The 20,000-nt window shown below is 28.1% G+C and overlaps 3 protein-coding genes across 3 annotated transcripts in view; 2 read left to right on the forward strand and 1 right to left on the reverse strand.

Moving 5' to 3' along the window:
* LOC100201184 (uncharacterized) overlaps positions 1–17,541 on the reverse strand; it is a 30,952-nt gene extending 13,411 nt beyond the window's left edge. The window contains exon 1 of the mRNA XM_065810732.1: positions 17,532–17,541. The gene's annotated coding sequence lies outside the window, so the exon portion shown is untranslated. The remainder of the gene's footprint in view (positions 1–17,531) is intronic.
* Positions 533–2,684, forward strand: LOC136087234 (uncharacterized). Its single transcript, XM_065809703.1, has 3 exons — positions 533–773; positions 1,196–1,240; positions 1,669–2,684. Exons 1-3 carry the CDS (start codon positions 599–601, stop codon positions 1,845–1,847), a joined length of 399 nt encoding a protein of 132 aa, XP_065665775.1. The 5' UTR covers positions 533–598; the 3' UTR covers positions 1,848–2,684.
* Positions 2,093–2,650, forward strand: LOC136086967 (uncharacterized). Its single transcript, XM_065809469.1, has one exon. It carries the CDS (start codon positions 2,093–2,095, stop codon positions 2,648–2,650), a length of 558 nt encoding a protein of 185 aa, XP_065665541.1.
* Positions 17,542–20,000: the final 2,459 nt, after the last annotated feature.

Here is a 20,000-nt window from a genome sequence, read left to right on the forward strand (position 1 = left end):
ACTGCCATAAGACCGTGAAGCATGGTGGAGGAAATGTAAAGGTCTGGGGGTGTTTTTCTGCTAACGGTCTAGGTCCAATACATGGAAACGATGGAATAATGGACCGTTTCATGTATAAAAATATCCTGAAAGATGTTATGTTACCTCATGCTGAATGGAATATGCCAATAAAATGGGTTTTTCAGCAAGACAACGATCCAAAACACACTGCAAAAGTAGTCAAGCAGTGGTTTCAAGACAACCACCTATCGGTGATGGATTGACCGCTCTATATCCAATGCTGTTGAGCCTCAATCTCCGGATCTCAACCCTATCGAGAACCTGTGGGAGGTTCTCGATAGGGTTGAGATCCGGAGATTGAGGCTCAACAAAATCCAAAAGCAATAAATTTACCAGAAATATAAATGTTTTGCATAAGCATGTAACATGCTTATGTAAAACATCTTGTATCATGTTTATGTAAAACATGCTTATGAATAGACGGGTATAAATGTTTACATTATATGCGCATGCGTATTTTGCTGGCAGTATAGAAAAAACAAAATATCGTATTTCACACACAAACTAAAGCTATTTAAACTACAACAAACTAAGAAATATGCCAAATAATTGTTGTGCTGTTGGTTGTAGTAATGTTAGAACAAATTATAATGATATCAAAAGAAGCTTCGAAGTCGAGAAACGCAAATTATGGCTATTAGCAATTCGAAGAAAAAACTGGTTTGAAAAATCCATAGAATGTGCTAGACTTTGCAGTGATCATTTTATTTCTGGTAAATACTTACAAATTTTTTTATTTTGTTTTTATTAATCTTTTTTTATATATACTTTGAATAAGCATTGGATATAGAGCATAAATCAAATATTCTTTTTGTTAAGTTATCCTCATATTTCAGATTTGGTTTATTGGTAAAAGTCTGACAATCCTTTAAATCTTGACTATGTACCAAGCATTTTAATTATAAAAATGTTCCAGAAAATGTTTTAAGCCAAAAAAAAGATCGTTTTAAACGTGCTCAGAAAAGAAAAACCCAAGTTTTTACTAGTTTAGTTTCTCCAGTAAAAAACAACATGGAACTATTAACTTTTGAAAAAGATAAATACCTTTATAATTAAATTTGTTTTATTTGCAGTTAATATTGATAATGTTTTGTTATATTCACATCACAAAAATTATAATTTTTTATTAATTTAGATTCTCCAGCAGAAAACAATATAGAACCATTAACTTTTGAAAAAGGTACATATTTTTTAATTCAATTTTTGCATTTGATTTTATTTGATCTTAATAATAACTTGTTATATTCACATCTATAAATACTTTTATATTTTATGTAACAAAAAGTAAATAACATAAATCTAAATAATGCAGCATATAAAATATAATTAAATGATATTTTATTACCTGCATTATTTACTTTTTGTAGCTTATAAGCTACTTGTTATACTTTATTAAAGTATTTACAAAGATATATATATAAGTATTTACAAAGATTATATCAATAAATAAAAATAAGATAAATAAGATCACTGTTTATGATTAAATTAAAATAATTATTATAAGAACAATATTCTTAACAATAAACTTGTATTTACTTCATTTCTATTTTCCTCTGATTTCAAAGTTATTTTATATGTAACTTTATCTACAGTAACATTCATCTTTAGGTACACAGATTGAATGTAATCAAACTTCAATCCAATTTGAAAGCCTACAAAAAGAACTTATGGAAAGAAATTTGGAGCTATACCAATTGCGTGATAAAATTACAAAATTGGAGTCACACAGGTTTTCATACAAAAATATTTCAAAAACAATGCAAAGGTTCAATTTTACACTGGTATAAGTGCAGAAAACTTTATCTGGCTATTTGAAAGAATTAAAAACCATGTCAAAAGCTTTTCAAAAAAAATATCCTTAGAAGACCATTTATTGTTGGTTTTAATGCGATTACGTAGAGGATTATTTATAAAAGATCTTGCTTTCAGGCTTTCATTAAATTATGGTTTGGCATCAAAAATATTTAGATGTTGGATTATTGTTGTAGCATCTAGACTTAAATTTTTAATAAACTGGCCTGACCGAATTACAATGAGAAAAGTTTTACCTTGTTATTTTTATAATTTCAGAAGTTGTATTTCACTTATTGATTGCTTTGACATATTTATACAAAGATCCCTTGGACTAAACTCTAGGGCTCAGTCTTGGTTATCGTATAAAAATAGTAATACAATTAAATATCTTATGAGTATCACCCCAACAGGTTCTGTAAGTTTCTGTTCTGAAGGCTGGGGTGGCCGTGTTTCTGATAAACAGGTTACAATACAGTCAGGTTTTCTCAACATACTTGAAACTGGTGATCTTATTCTAGCAGACCGAGGTTTCCGAATTGAACAAGAAGTTGCAACAAAAGGTGCAATATTAAAAGTACCAGCTTTCACAAAAGGAAGGAGTCAGCTCTCTGCTAAAGAAGTAAATAAATCTAGGCAACTTGCTAATGTAAGAATTCACGTAGAGCGAGTTATTGGACGTTTGAAAAAATTTGACATTTTAAATGTTAAATTACCTATAAGTCAAGTTGATTTATTAGATAACATAGTTTTTACTATTTGTGGACTTGTAAATATGAGTAATAGTGTTGTTGTTTAACTGAAAAACTGGAAAAAAGTTTATTTTATTTTTATTTTAGATTCTTGTTTGTTGATTTTTTGGGTGCATGTTTTATACTGACACACGAGTAGTGGTACCATTCAATTTTGCAGTTTGGACTATCACATGCAATCATTGGATAAAAACTTAGTTTCTGGCAGTAGACAGTATTTTTTCTCTTCTCCTTTTTTAAGTCCATTACTTTATACAAAAAAGTCACAATAAGTTCTACCTGTTACAAACATCTGATGCTGCATTTGATCGTAATATTTATGTTCTTTTAACATGTTGCCATAAATATCAATTGGACTTCCTTTATCCTCTTTCCATTTATCAAGACCATTCCTAAATTTAAATTGGCATTTAATTTCTAAAACTCCAGCGCCATGGCATTTACATTCAACAAAGCCATCAGGACTTGCTCCTAAAAATGAATTTTCAATATTAATGTACAATCCAGCACCAGTCAAATAAAAATCTTTGTGCTCTGTTGCTAATAAAGTGTTGTAGCACTTCCTGGCATGTTCCTCATTTTTTTTACCGTAGTTTAAAGAAGGTAAGTTTGGGATCTGTTCATACTGCATTATTTCATAAATAAAGTTTAATGATGGGTTTTCAATATCAGTGCAAAATGCTTGTTTTGATATTGAAGCTGTAATGCAACTTGCTCTATGTAAGTGCCAAATTTTATTATTACTTTGTGTCATAGTAACCAGAGCAAGTTGTTCAAATTGTTTTTGATAACTAAACTTTTTATACTCACTAAAACGCTGTTTTGAAATATTTTTAACTTCATCTAAAGACTTATTAACAATTGATGGATCGTATAAATAGGTTAAGGGCTCTGGCAAACTTGTGCGGTCATCTTCATCAGCTGAATCCGTTTCACTATTATAACTAGTGCTTGATAACCAGCTTATACATGTAAACACTGCTGCTTTTGGTGAAATCTTAAAAAGAGATTCTAAATCTTTTTTATCTTCTTGTGAAATCAGGGCACCGTGGTGTGTTGTGAATCCTTTTAGCATGTAGTTGCAGGTGGCTCTATACATGGCACTTTTGCATTATGTTTTGGCCGCTTGAGGTTCATATACTTCAATGGGACTGGTTCAGCCTTAGTTCTTGATTTGTTCCAATTGCACAGCTTACTTGTGCATGCTGTTTCCTCATTTAGTTCCGGTTGAACACAAGCTTGTAATTTGAACAATAAAGCAGCAAGATGACTACAGGCTGAACCAAGTCCGGCCATACAAGAGCAATTACCGGTCAAAATCCAACCCTTTTTATGCAGTGCAACCCAAATGCTGTAGTCCTCGTGTCTTTGTCCTTGCCGCTGACTTGGTAGAACCTATGAACAATTATAACTTAAAAAAAAAATGTAAATAGTTACTAAATAATTTCTTTAATAAATTACCTTAGTTTTCAAGTAACAGTAGTCAGTGTTTTTGATTTTATGATAAAAAACATCATGAACACGCCCAGAAACAAAGACGTTGTATGCTTCTAAAGACTTATACGCTCTTATATTCTCTCTGGTGAATGAACTAGGTGTGTCAATAAGTTAGAGTTGTATATCACCAATGGGAGCAATGCAACATTGTTTTGCCAGTCATCAATTGATAATGGATCTGGCAAGACCAATCCGTTTCCAAGAGTTAATTTTTCTTTGTATTTTACTTGCTCTTTATTATTAAGAGTTAGAAAATATTTTGATTTATTCCACATAATAAATTTTTTTGAAGCTATTTAAATAATATATATAAAATTTATTATAGTATAATAAATTATTATACAAAATAATATATAAAGTATACTAAATTTAAATTTTATATTAGCAGAATGAAACTTTTGTTATGCGGTTGTTTATGTTTATTTTCTGGTATATGCGCACCATAACGCATCAACCGTGCCTAATTAAAGGTTTTTGAGATTTTTGGGCCCTAATAGGTTGGAGGGGGAGGGGAAAACCTTTTAGCCACGCACTGTCCTACAAAAACTCCTTGATACGTCACTTGGCAGTATATTCATTTTTGCTTTATTCATTTATTTTGAAAATGTGCACAGCTTTGGAGCTCTTCAAACCAAATCGCATTTATGCATGTTTGCACTTATGCTTGTACTTAACACTTATATTACTTTGCAACTAATTCGCCCTTACAAAAGATTCATATTTATACTAGATTAGATTTATGCAGATTCACAGATATGAAAATCGCACTTATTGAATGCAAGTTCTATAGAATTCTTGTATTATATGACTACTTCTGCTTGGTATTTTAGTCTTAATGGCGATCAAATAGATTAGACTATTTGATTACATAAAATCATGAACGCAGAGTCTATCAGATAATGGAAGAGGGAGAACAGTAGGGGAATTTTAATGGCTTTAATTTCACTGAATTTAGGGGTCCCATTCAAAATTTAATGATTTTTTTAAGTATGCCTCTAAAAATGCAGGGCCTTTGATATATATATATATATATATATATATATATATATATATATATATATATATATATATATATATATATATATATATATATATATATATATATATATATATATATATATATATATATATATATATATATATATTAAGCCACTGTCATGTTTATGATAACACTTGGCTCAGTGTGGGATTTATGTATTATGGATATATTATTCGTTTGCCACAAAAAAAAAGTCAAAAAACTTTTAATCTTTTTGGGAAATACAATAGAAAATCTTGGAAATTCTGCATGTCGTCACTTAAGGTCCGTAAACAAAACTAAACTTTCATGCATTTTTAATTTTTTAAACGTAGATACATTGGAAATATACAGCAAATGCGGAGATTTGTGTTCTATAAAAAAACTACTTACCAAACTAAAATGTAAACTAATTGTTTTTAAACAAATGTTTTAAAATATATTAACTGTAATCGAAGAATAATTCCTTGCTTTATTTTTTACTTATAATAAATTCATATTGTCGTATCAGCATGAGCTCAAAAAAACTTGGAAGACCTGCGAAGGTTTTAAACAAAACTCGTATTAATAGTGGAAGATTTGCTGGAAAAGCTTCTGATTTACCCGTGAGTGATCTACCAACTTACAAACAGCTCATTCAATACGGTTACAAGATTGAGAAAGAATTATTTAATGGACAGAAAATTGACTCTGTATCAATCGTGATAAAAGTCAATAGTGACTTGCAAAAACTTTGGTATAGAGTTAATCCAAATCTACCTCTGATAAAAAATAAACCATTAAAAAATAAAATATCCAGAACATTTAAAAAAGTATTATCTGCAGAACGAATTCAATCAAAAAACCATAAGTCCAGTATAAGCTGGCTAGAAAAGAAACTGGAAACGTTGTTTGATTTGTCTGCTTGCCGGTGCGATCTCCCATTTATTGATGACTGTAAAGATAGGTAAATATATATTTGTAAACATTTTTTAGTACAATTTGTTTAATGTTAAGTGAAAAAGATTTTATAAGGGTTGATGAAAATTTACTATCCTATTCCCCTCGCCTTCTACTAAGGTATTAAGGTAAAGTCTTTATTCATAAACTAAAGAATGTAAGCCTATATAATAAATAGTTTCTATATTATCTTGATTTTTAATTTTATAGTAAAGTAATATACATTTAGACAAATCGGCTGTCGGAAAAGCGACTGCACAATGAAACACATAGTTTGTCTCTGTGAGGAAAGCAGAAAGGTATATCATGCAATTTTTATCAACATTTACTGTTAGAATTGATAAATATGGAGGGTTGGATAAAAAAGAGCCGCAAGTCATTTTAGCATTTACTGCTTATTTACGAAGTTATGGTCAAATGATTAGTGATCATGAAATTTGATTCATTTTATTCTCTTTAAATTTAAATACTTTTAAATTTTAAACTTGACTTATTTCCCCGTTCTTGAAAAAGAATATTTAAAGGATCAAAGATAGGACCAAAAGGAAAATGGCAGTTAGGCAACGTGGACCAAGTGGAGGCAACTAGGGTTGCCAAAATGTATATTAGACAGGAAAAAAAGGCCACTAGAGAGCTAATTAGACAAAAAAGTCTTCAAACAACATCAAAACTCGAGTCAGACGGTAATTTTAGTGCTGGATCTTCAAGTTTAAATACAGCTGAAAGTGAGGAATTTGAGGAACAAATCATAAGTGGAAGAAATTACACAGACTTATCTAATTTAGCCAAGGTTGCAATAAGGTATGAAGTAAGTGATGCTGCTGCAGCTGCAATAGCAACAGCTGTGTTAATTGACTACGGAATAGTAACTGAGAGTAAAAAATCTCAGATAGTAACGGAATATAAGATTTTTTGTGAAAAGGTACGAGTGGCTAATTCAATTGACACAAAGCATCTACAAGAAGTTTCACAAATAAAAGTAATTGGTGTTGATAGCAAGAAAGACAAAAATTCATTAGTTTATGTGATGAAATACAAGAGTAATGGGGACCCTTTCTTTAATCGAACTACCAAAGATGAATATCACCTCACTTTTACTTGTGAAAATAACCCTTTCTCTGGAAATTATCTAACTCATACTATAATAGAAAATGGTAAAGGTAGTACTATGGCTTCAGCAACGTTAAATGTGCTTTCTGAATATGATAGTATTAAAAGCTTGGAAGCGATTGTTCTTGACAATAAAAGTTCTAACACTGGCGTAGATAATGGTTTAGTTGTCAAACTAAAAAAGCTTTTGAATCGTAGCATTCATTTAGTTGGTTGTTTACTTCACCGGGGTGAGCTACCTCTTTGTCATGTTACATCTGAAATAGATGGAAAAACTAATGATCCTAAAAAGTATAAGGGCCCTATTGGTGAACAAGCGTCTGATACATTCATGCATGAAAAACCATTGGTTCAGTTCGTTCCTATTGATTCCGAGATAGAGTTATATGTAAAGCCCAACATTGTTGGCGATCTGAGTACGGACCAGCGTAAACTTTATGAGTATTGCACTGAAATAGCTAAAGGTTCCATTTCTGTCAAGTATGCTAACAGGAAACCTGGTCCAGTCTGTTATGCACGCTGGTTAACTCTTGCTTTGAGAATTATGATGGTTTATACAAGAACCGAGATACCTACACATGATTTAAACTGCATAACAAAGTACATAATACAAGTTTACTGTCCTATGTGGTTTGCCGTTAAAAGTTCAGCGCATTACAAAGATGCACCAAAGCTTCTCCATAAAACAATTCAATTAGTCAAGAAACAGGATAGCAGAATTCAAGTTATTGTATTGAAAAATCTTCAGGGTAACTCCTACTGCTGCTGTCAAGAAAACTTTCTTTATGCTATGCTGCTAGACGATGAAAAAGTTGTAAGAGACCGTGCTCTTAATCAAATCTTGAAGATTAGATTATCCAGGGAAACAAATCCAGATTTCAAACCTAAAATCAAAGCAAAGACAGTTATGACCTTGAACTTCAATGCTGATGTTTGGACCGTCTTAGTTGAGGTTTCTTCAATACAAATTGAACTTCCTATGTCAACTTTTGTATGTTCAAATGAATTACTACAAGCTATTCAAACCAGCAATAAACTTTCTCAAACTGATTTGCCAAACAATTCTCAGTCGGTGGAAAAAGCTGTAAAACTCACATCTGAAGCTTCTAAAAAGGTTTATGGGCGGGTAAAGAGACATAACTTCATTCTGGCTAAAAACCAAAGCAGAGCCGAAAACAAGAGAAACGTGAAAAAGTCAGAATATTGTGTAATTATCTCAGAGTAATTTTACAAACTTGTTTTTACAACAATTTTACAAACTTGTTACAAATGTAATATATTGTATTTAATGTATATAAATGTGAGTTTAATGTTCTCTTTTATGAAAAGGCATTCCTAAAATGTATTATAACTTCAAGCTTGGTGTTACTTTTATTGTTAATGGTCTATAAAAACGTTGAAGCAAGGGTGTTATATATATAAATACCTATGTAAACTCAAAGGCCTAACCAGAGCTAGCGCAAACAGAAAGTAAATAACGGTGTGGGGTAGTGACTTTATCTAACTTAAAAAAAAAAAAAATAGGTACTTGATTTCTGATCATTGCCGAATAATATTATAATTAAAAGCTCACTAGCTTTAATAAGTTCATTGTTCGGGGAGGAGTGTCATACACCCATTTTTTAGACTCTAGCCCCAATAATTTTCCAACATCGATAGTTTTAAAGAAACTTTTGTTTCAATCGACTTGAAAACTTAAAAATCGGTTAATAAAAATCGATATTATATTTCATAAATATCTGCGACGGAAACTTTTTACAAACCCTGCCTCGTTTTCACATGGCGTTAGCTAATGAGATTTCATAAAACATTGTGAAAACGAGGCGTGACATGTAAAAAGTTTCCGTCGCAGATATTTTTGAAAAAAAAGGTTTTTCAAAACATTAAATTCTTTTATTATTTTATTAAATTTCTATTAAATTCTATATATATATATATACATATATATATATATATATATATATATATATATATATATATATATATATATATATATATATATATATATATATATATATATATTTAAACAACTTTAAAAAGTATTCTACACAATAGAGTGCTCAATGTTTTTAAAAGAACAGAGCAATTATATTAGTAGTAGAATATCACTTAACTTAAAAAAAAAAAAAAAAAAATTTTTGTTAAGTGATTTTCTACTACTAATATATATCCCGCTAAAAAATGAGGCGTTGATTTGATGTTGATTCAATGTTTCTCGTCAATATTGATTCCATATTGATTTATTGTCCAAAATGTTAGCCACTTATCAACGTTGATTTGGTGTTTACAAAAAACGTTGATCGAATGTTGCTTTTCAACGTTTAATCAACAAACACTTATTCTGGTGATTTAACACTGATTTTTATAATAGCCGACGGCATTTTGATATCGCTTTTTAATGCATATATCAAAAAAATATATATCAACAATTTACGAAATATATATATTCAAACAACTTGAAAATGTATTCTAAAAAATAGAGTGCTCGATGTTCTTAAAAGAACAGAGCAATTATAAATTAGTAGGAAATCACTTAACAAAAATTTTTTTCATTGAACACTGTGTTTTACCAATAAAAAGACTCATCAGAAATGCTCTTATCAATAAAAAACTCATTATTTCTGATGCGTCTTTTTTTTGATAAAACAGTGTTAAATAAAAAAAATTTTTGTTGAGTGATTTTCTACTAATTTATAATTTATATATATACATTATGTATGTATATATGTAAATATATAAAATATTTGTATATAAAGTTTATACATATTGCTCAAATCTTTATTTGTTTTGTAAAAAACAGGCTGTAAATAAAAGATTTAGCAAAAAATTTATCGATAGAGCAATTCAAAGCTAACTCAAAAGAATAATGAAAAAAAGTAGACATTGCGTTAAATAAGAAAGATTTGTATTGAATTTTACACAAAATTTACATTTATTTAGCGTTTGCAGCATTGTTCATTTTAAAAACTTTTCGATTAAGTCGTGTTCCTGATTGCCTTAAAAATTCCGAAATGCCTGAATGACATCCGCAAACTTTTGCATCATGATGTTGTCATGTAATCGCATCTAAATCAAAAATTCAAATCAAATTTGAAAAAAATCAAACAGAAATTATAGCAAATAGTTACATAAATGACTGATTGTGATAAACAAAATATATTTCCTGTAAAAAAAAATCTAAAAAAATGCATAAAACCATTCTTACCCACTATCATATGATACAGGGTGTATGTTTTAAAATTTATCTTCAATGAACCACCAGAGACATTAAAACAGGCCCCAGCGTCCTCGCTCATCAACAACTTTCCAAAAGCAAAAGCCGATTTATATGGAGTATTACCTCTACAACGACTAAGAGAACTCATCTATTATAAAAAAAATAAAAATTACTTAAGGGTCAGAATACATATTATATTCCTTCTATATGAATGAAATTATCTTGATTTCAATATATGGATTTTTAAAATTGATTCTTGAATCACTTTTCTGATTTGATTCAAAATTTTGAAAATTTGTGGGGGCCTTATGTAATCCTTGATATTAAAATAAAAAGCAACAGTAGTACCTTTTTATCTATTTTTGCCATCCAACTCAACGCAACTTTTTAAATATCTTAAAAAAAAATGTATTGAAATAAATAATATTATTATTATTTATGTAAAATATTTTGTAAAAAATTAACCATGAAAAATTACCTAAATGGAAAAAATAAATAAAACTTAGATTAACACGTAAAATGTACATTCTTAAAAACTTAATTTACCCTGGCAAGACAAATGTCTTTCTCTGCTATCTTCTTTATCCAAAACAAAATTTAAATCTACCTAGGTATACATAAATTATACATACAAAAATTAAACAATTTAAACAAAACTTTTAAACATTCTATAGTGATTTTTATTTAAACTTGTCAACAAACATATATTTATAAAATATTTCTATTAATTTTTTTACTGCACACACACAGAGATTTTAATTAAAACAAAAGCAACATTAGGATTTTTTTTATTATCAATATATTTGAAGAAAACATCATTTTCCCTTGAGATAGATTAGTTTCTTTTGAGAAGTCAATGTTATTTTCAGCAACTGAAAAGCTTGCTATTTCACTGTGTAAATGGGGGGGTTGATATCGATTTAAAAACATCTATAATTCAGTAAAAAAATAAGCATGTTTATTTTAACAAACCATTATTTTACTTTTACAAAAATAGTTAACCTGCTATATTTGGAATCACATTAGATGTTCTTTGGCTATTTGAACTATCAAAATAATGTCTTCCGTATAGTTCTTCATCACCAACCACAACATCTTTATCACTTTCACAGAATGTCATTGCTGTCTTTCTCCTTTAATATAAACTTTACTTTTTAAACAAAAAAAGTGCATGATTTGTGTAATTCTTTACTGCAAAATTTTTTATTTATTAAAAACTAATTTTAGTAAAATTTACTTTCGCTTTGTCCCTTTTTCTCTTCGGTGTCAGTTTCAATATTTGAAGTATCTGCTGCTTTTTCTAAGCGTGACTGAGCATCTTCATAAAAATCTAAACACAAATCTATGTACGTAAAATCATTTATCAAAATCTAATGAAAATGTAATTGAAATGTTTGCGGCAAAAGCAGGCTCTATGAGATAGAGGTGCAGTTGGTGCACCGTATAAAAATTAATGAATTTTAAAGAAAAACCCATGAAAATTAATGAATTTTTTAGTTTTTAAAAAACACCAAAAGTTAAAAAAAAAAAACTAAAAACATTGTTAAAAAAACTTTTTTTATAAAGACTCCAAAATAAAAATGCTTTTGTCAACGATTAAAAAAACTTTTTTTAATTGTTGGAAATCTTCTTTAAACATTCTAAAGACATTCAGAACATATAATTTAAACAAATGCCAGTTAGAATATTGGATTTAAAATAAGTGAAATTAGATGAGAGAAGTCATATTGTTAAGGGGGGGCCCAAAATAAATTGGCACCAGTATATGTTTATCCTCTCCAGTGCCCTGGTCAAAACATACAATTCAGTATCTAATTCAATTATTTTACATTTTTTTAATGGTAATATGCAAACCTGTAGTGTATAAAATCCTAGCTGGGTATATCTTCCAATCAGAGGTTGGTGGCTGCAAGGTTGTGACAGCTTTACGAATTGCAGCAGAACTTTTAAATGGCAGCCAGAAGCATTTCCCATCATTTTTCATTCAACTTTTAGCAATCACTTCCACTTCTTTAATTTTTCCATTTAAAAATTGACATTTCAATAATCTGGTGCAATTTAATTATAAACAATCTTATATAAGTTTCAAAATAAAATTAAAAAAACACTAGAGATTAAAAAAAATGAACTTAAAAAAACACTTTTTAGATTTATTAATGTAAAACACCAGTGTAAATATTTTATTATTTCTATAAACATACCAGGTATTTGTTTCACACAAAAAATTTATAAATTAAAATGCATTAAACTCACTTTAAAATTATTTAATGAACTATGTATTTGACAAACTTATAACAAATTTTACAAAATATCCAACTTTTTTCTCTCATCTAGTTGATTCACTATTATATTACTATAGACAACAGTCTGATGTGATTTTCGCACCATTTTTTTAATTCAACCCAAAACGTTTTCAGAAGGAAAATCTGATAGATGATCAAGACTCTCCCCAAACTTAACACAATCATCAGCTAAATGAATCATGCTATGAACATTGTATGCAACAAAGATCTCCCCATACAAAATTTGCACTACTCTAACAAACCATATAAGCAACTGTTTAGCATATGCCACTAACAATTCATTTTTCACCATTTTATCAGAAAGCAGTATGTGCATAGCAATTGAAAGAGAAATAAATAAGTCATAGTTAGTTTTATTTATTTTTCCTTTTTAAAACAACAGGTCCAGCATAAAGCAGAAAGAATCGAAACTCTGTTGCTTTTCCATTTCTCAAGTTCATTTAAAGAGCGTGGTCTATGTTGAAAATTGGATGGTGTATAACTTCGCAAATTTATGAGTTCATTTGAAATACTATCTTTAACAGATTGACTTATTCTAATACATTGGGGACCTTTGCACCAGTTTATTAGAAGTTTTTTAACTACCCCAAGACATATAAGGTGCATATAGTTCAATGGGAACCCAGTTACCATTAGGAAACTTAACTGAACAAGCGGAGAAAGACTCTCAAGTTAGTGACCTTCTTCTTTATACAAATTATTTTTAAAAGCCATGTCAGTACGAAGTAAAGCAGTTGTTTCCAATAATCTTACACCATGTTTTTGTGTGTCAACTGCCATATATCTTTCACAGCTATGGTAGCCACTATGTCTTGTAATGCATTTAACAAATGCTCTTGCAGGCGTATCACAAACAAATGCAGCTGTTTATACCCATTAGTTTGCAATTTTTTCATTTCAAGAATAAAATCTTCCAAGTACTCATCCAAATTGTTTGGTTTTCCCTGACCATACCAAATTGCAACAGCTTATGATCCTTTTCTGTTAGTTGTAATTAGTATAGGCCAAATGGAAGTCTTTTTACTATTGTACATAGGTGCACCATCAATACTTACAATTAGATCAAGCTTTTCCTTATTTCCAACTGTTGATATATAATAATCAATTGCACTTTCAACTCCAAGATATATATAATCGCCTCCACTGACATATAAAACATTAACTTTTTGAAGAGATTTTTGTAATGTCTGCCTGCATTTTGGTATAGATGGAATAAATTTATTTAAGTGAAATAAAAGTGCATTTAAAGCATCATTTTTTATACAGTATTTTAATGACCACTCATATAAAAAATCTTTTGTTGAAGTTAGAGTATCAATACTACTGTATAAACTATTTTCAACTGCAATGTCACCAACATCACCATAATTAGATTCAACTTTACTTAAACAAAATTTATTTTCAGGCGAAGTGATTGAAAACTTCAATATATCGCTGTGCACATCTTAAAAAACAAAAATTTTTTGAATGTCTGAATCTAGATAAACACAATTCCCTCTACCAATAATATTGCACTCTTCAAGAAGATATTTTATTCTTTTTTCAGCATCTCGTTTTTCTTTCATAAATTCTCTCATGCATAGGCTTCTGTCACATTTAGGCATTAATATTTTTATTTTATTACATCATAAAAGAAAAAAAATAAACGAATTATTATTCTTATACAGAAAAAAACAATTTAAATTGCATTTTGTACTATATGATTTAAGTTTGCAGTCAGAATTTATCAGGCAAATACTTGCAATCATAAACATTACTAATTTACTATGATAATAGTGATGTTATTATAATAAGCATTAATAAGCTAAATTGCTGCTAAGTTGTGACTTTTTCATGTTAAATTGTTAAAATATTTATATTACGATGTTCTATTATCCTCAAATAGTTAAAGAACTACCCTAATTTCATTAGGATAATCTTTATTCAAGAACTGAAAATATAATTACTTAATAAAATATATGTTTTTCAATAAAGTTTATATTCTTTTTATACCGTTATATAATTAAAATTTGAACAAACTTTGTATTGCTACCAAAAATAACAAAAAAAATCCCAGCAGAACATGCTGTTTGCTCAGCAAATTACTGTTAGTAAACGGCTCAATAAATTTTTTTTTTGTCAACAGAAAATCAACGAACGCTCAGTGTTTGTAAATAAACGTTGATTTGCTGTTGATAACATTGCCGTTGCTGCAACCCATTTATAGTTGATCGCCGTTGATCGCTTATGTCAACGCAAATTCAACGTTGATCAACATCAAATCAACGCTTCATTTTTTAGAGGGTATATATATATATATATATATATATATATATATATATATATATATATATATATATCTATATGTATCTATCTATATATATATATATATAGGGCCGACGCGAGTAGGTGTCACGTGGAGGGGGGGTCCATTACAGCTTTTGCTGACTGAAAATAAAAATAAATAAATAAATAATGTCCTTGTTTTTTAGAATTTGTCGATTGCCTTATCGACACTTGCCGACTGACTGTCTAAATTTACCGACTAAATTTGTTGACTGACTTGTAAAAAATAGTTAAATTCGCCGACTAAATGAGCGAATAAATCATTGATGGAGGGGTGTCACACCCCTTCTCCCCCACCCCAATTGCGCAGGACTTATTATTGTTTCTAATTTTAGAATACCATTATGATATTATAAAATTAGGAATAATGCTTTTTATTGAAATATCCTTAAATAAGAATGAAGTTTCTAAAATAAGAATCAAGTTCTTAAAATAAAAATCAAGTTCTTAAAATAAGAATCAAGTTCTTAAAACAAGAATCAAGTTCTTAAAATAAGAATCAAGTTCTTAAAACAAGAATCAAGTTCTTAAAACAAGAATCAAGTTCTTAAAATAAGAATCAAGTTCTTAAAACAAGAATCAAGTTCTTAAAACAAGAATCAAGTTCTTAAAACAAGAATCAAGTTCTTAAAACAAGAATCAAGTTCTTAAAACAAGAATCAAGTTCTTAAAACAAGAATCAAGTTCTTAAAACAAGAATCAAGTTCTTAAAACAAGAATCAAGTTCTTAAAACAAGAATCAAGTTCTTAAAATAAGAACAAAAGTTCTTAAAATAAGAACAAAAATTCTTGACCTAGAATCTTGGATTTTGCTGTATACGATGCGAGATTTTCTAGCATACTCAAACTAATTAACTTGCCATTATGACCTTTAGTTAACCATGGAGGAAATGGAACATTATATCTTTTGAATTGCAAAGCTACACATAAATAATGATCAATTTTTATTGATTCAAGAACCGACGGAAAATGAGTTAGGGATCAAATATGCATTTTATACCTCGAATAATGTACTTTTCATTAAAATGCTTTTCACATAAGACAGATTTTAGTGAAGGCACCCAATCACTACGGTTTACAAAACGAACCCAATAATTTAGCAACTTGATTTTTCAACGGAAAATGAAAAGAAGTAACTTTAAAATCTTCCCAAGAACTGCTGTATCCAGTTTTTCAATCATATGCAGCACACTTGTTAACCATAATATTCAGCTTTGCTAATATTAATAAATTGTCTAAAATAGCATTTTATATATATGTATATATATAAATATATATATATATATATATATATATATATATATATATATATATATATATATATATTTTATAAAAACTACCAAGTAACAGCCAACCTGGAACGTATATAATAAAATGCAACTGCTCCAAAGTCTACATAGGTGAAACAAAAATGCAGGTAAGTACGCGTATGCATCAACATCAGAAGAGTATTAATGAAAACAAGCCTAATCAATCTGCATTAGCATATCATAAAACCTTTTGCAAAGAAAATATTATTTGGGAAAAAACAAGAACGTTAAAAGTAGAAAATAAAAAGTTTGAAAGAAAAATTAGAGAGGCGTTAGAAATACAAAACATCATGTGCTCTGCGCGAAACGGCGGAATTAACCTTGATGAAGGCCAATATGTAAAAACTATGTTTTGGACGCCATTTTTAAAATTTAAAAATCAAAAGAAGCCATTCAACCGCTGACGTCAATAGTAACAATTTTATATAAACTATAACGATTAAAAATTATTGTAACAATTTACATGCTGATGATGCTGGTATCTATAACCCAGCGAAAATTTCTTATAAAATAATATTATTTGTATTGAGAGAAACTGTATTTCTTGATGTTTTAAAATAATATATATATATATATATATATATATATATATATATATATATATATATATATATATATATAAAGTTTTTTTAGTATTGCACTATTATTTTTTGTTGCGTTAATAGGCCTCGTAGAATCGGCCTCTAAAATGTAACATACATGGCCGTGTAATATAGTAGGCCATGGTCCGACCATGTTTCTTGTTTTAGTCTAATTGATAATTCAATAGTATTACTTATTTTGGGATTGCATTTTTTCAAATTTATAAATTTCGGTTCACAACCAGACGAGGTTTTTAAATTTCATACTTTTATAAATATTGGAAAGTGATCGCTAATATCAGTTATAAAAATCCCGCTTTTCAAACTCCATTTCCAAGTAATTATTAATGAGAATATTGTCTATTGTTGTTGCCACTCGCGTTGGCTTATTAATTGCTTACGACACATTAAATTTAAAAAGCATATCAAAAAAAGATTTTATTTTTAGAAATTTTGAATAACTTGGAGCATCGAGGTTTATGACTCCAATGACATTTATTTTTTCAATTGCATTTTTGATGAAAATTTCAAATAACTTGATTTTATTACTTGTTGGAAGATAAACGCATCCAGTTAAAATATTTCGAAATTTTTTATTTATAATTTCAATAAATAGGCTTTCAAAATTATTATTTGAGAAGCATAGTATATTTTTTATCTTAAAACCATGTTTTTTGAAAAATAAAGCCCTAACCCTCAACCTTTTTTCCTCTTTCTTTTGGTTGACTAATAAGTTTATAAAATAGCAAGTTATAAATAGTATTTAATTTAAGAGAATTTTCAAATTATGCCACGTCTTAGAAAGAGCTATGATGTCGGACGTGTAATTTATAATATTTAAAAATTCTTTTAGTTTTTCAAAACTTAGCTGCATGCTTCTCATGTTTATTAGTAAGACTGAAAAAGAACAATGATTGTTTATTATTTTTAAATCGAAACGATCAATATACGGTGTTTCAATTAAGTTCATTTGAGCTTCCTTGAAAATATTTATGATTTTTTGAGACAGTTTATTTATAAGATTACTCTAAATTTAAAAAATTCGTAGCCATTTTTAACAGATAATTTCAAAAGATTGATAAAATATATATATATATATATATATATATATATATATATATATATATATATATATATATATATATATATATATATATATATATATATATATATATATATATATATATATATATATATATATATATATATATATATATATATATATATATATATATATATATATATATATATATATATATATATATACGTAAAACCAAGGAGGTTTGATAAACAGGAGACGCCGTGGTATATACTTTATATAAAACGCGCTGAAGCCAGTTTTGAAAATCAGCCGCCATCTTGGTTAACCTGATATATTTTAATGTTTTGCGCGGAACTTTATATTTTTAATAGAAAACTTTCCTGAAATGAAGTCAAAACATTGATACAAATAATTGAATAATTTGTTTTTTCCGGTTTGTCTTATACTACAAAGAATTTCTAACTGATTATCGGGTTCATTCCAAAATATTGGAATACTGAAGTTGACATTTAGGTAGTAAGCATGTACTAGCGGATGCCATATTTTACATAGTGTGAACATCTTATGGAATAAAAAAAGTGTTTGTGAGTTACTTTATCACAATAACTATATCAAATGATATATACATATATATATAGCTTTCTATAATTCTATAATATCATAGATAGTTCTATAATATCATAGATCTATAATATCATAGAGAAATTCTATAATATCATAGATGCTTTCACAACATATATATATATATATATATATATATATATATATATATATATATATATATATATATATATATATATATATATATATATATATATATATATATATATCATTTGATGTAGTTATTGTAATATTGTAATATATTAAGGTAATATCAAAAAAAAGTCAAAATAGTTATATGGAGATGCACATTGTTAAGCTGAAATTAATTTCTTATGTGATCTTTTTGACCTGAAAAAACGACAATCTTTTTGTGCAACTGTTTACTCAGTATAAATAAATAGCTCTATATGATCTTGGCTAAAAGATCATATAGAGCTATTTATTTATACTGAGAAAAAAGAAAGTGATTACTCCGGTGCTTCAAAAATGCCTGGTATGGCATCATACTGAACTCTCACATGTGAGAGCTTAGTTTTATCCACACCAGCTTCTGCACACAAAGCTGATTTAGTACTTCTTCTATGAAGCGCAACTGCTAATTTATGAGGATTTGAAGTTTTTTCTACGCTGAGCAGTTATCAACTTTTCTCGAATTTTGATATTTAATTTTTAATGGAATTCTATAAAAATATTGACTTATAAAACAAAAAAATCACTAGAGTAATATCATATTATACGATATATTACTCATATATGAACTCATATATAAACCAATTGTGTTGAAAACCATTGAGATAATTTTGAAAAGAAGGTTTGCTAGTTAATTGAATGGCATGTTAAAAACACAAACTTTTAAAAATCTGCGTCTAAAAACAAAGTGACTTATGCCACTTTCAAAATAAACAGCTCACATGCTATTGCCATTTTTTTGTGTGTGTGTTTTATATATATATATTTATATATATATATATATATATATATATAATATATATATATATATATATAAATATATATATATATATATTTATATATATATATATATATATATAAATATATATATATATATATATATATATATATATATATATATATATATATATATATATATATATATATATATATTTATAAAAAACATATAATATAAACAGACACACACTTGTAAATATATAGTTATTTTAAATTAGTATATAAAATATAGGTAAAAACACACAAACATATGGTTTTATTTTCTAAAAAATCTTTTATACTATCTGAAGTACAATATCTTCTAGTATCGTGTTGAAATACAACTATCTTTTTTTTCTTTTTTTTTTTAGTTAATTCATTTCCCCAAGTCCGAGAAAGCCACTAGAGACGTGGAGCATATAATTCTTTATAAGATAGTATAAGCTGCCAAACATAAACTGACAAATAATTCAATCATTAGTACAATCTTTTAACTAGGTTTTAATA

The sequence above is a fragment of the Hydra vulgaris genome, chromosome 11, assembly GCF_038396675.1.
Source record: "Hydra vulgaris chromosome 11, alternate assembly HydraT2T_AEP".
In the NCBI taxonomy this organism is placed as follows: domain Eukaryota; kingdom Metazoa; phylum Cnidaria; class Hydrozoa; order Anthoathecata; family Hydridae; genus Hydra; species Hydra vulgaris.

Excerpts from the sequence above, each read along its gene's own strand:
- LOC136087234 (XM_065809703.1), top strand. The coding sequence starts at position 599 with ATGCCAAATAATTGTTGTGCTGTTGGTTGTAGTAATGTTAGAACAAAT. Across the intron at positions 774-1,195 it reads CAGTGATCATTTTATTTCTG|ATTCTCCAGCAGAAAACAAT; the intron begins GTAAATACTTAC and ends TTATTAATTTAG. Across the intron at positions 1,241-1,668 it reads ACCATTAACTTTTGAAAAAG|GTACACAGATTGAATGTAAT; the intron begins GTACATATTTTT and ends ATTCATCTTTAG.
- LOC136086967 (XM_065809469.1), top strand. The coding sequence starts at position 2,093 with ATGAGAAAAGTTTTACCTTGTTATTTTTATAATTTCAGAAGTTGTATT.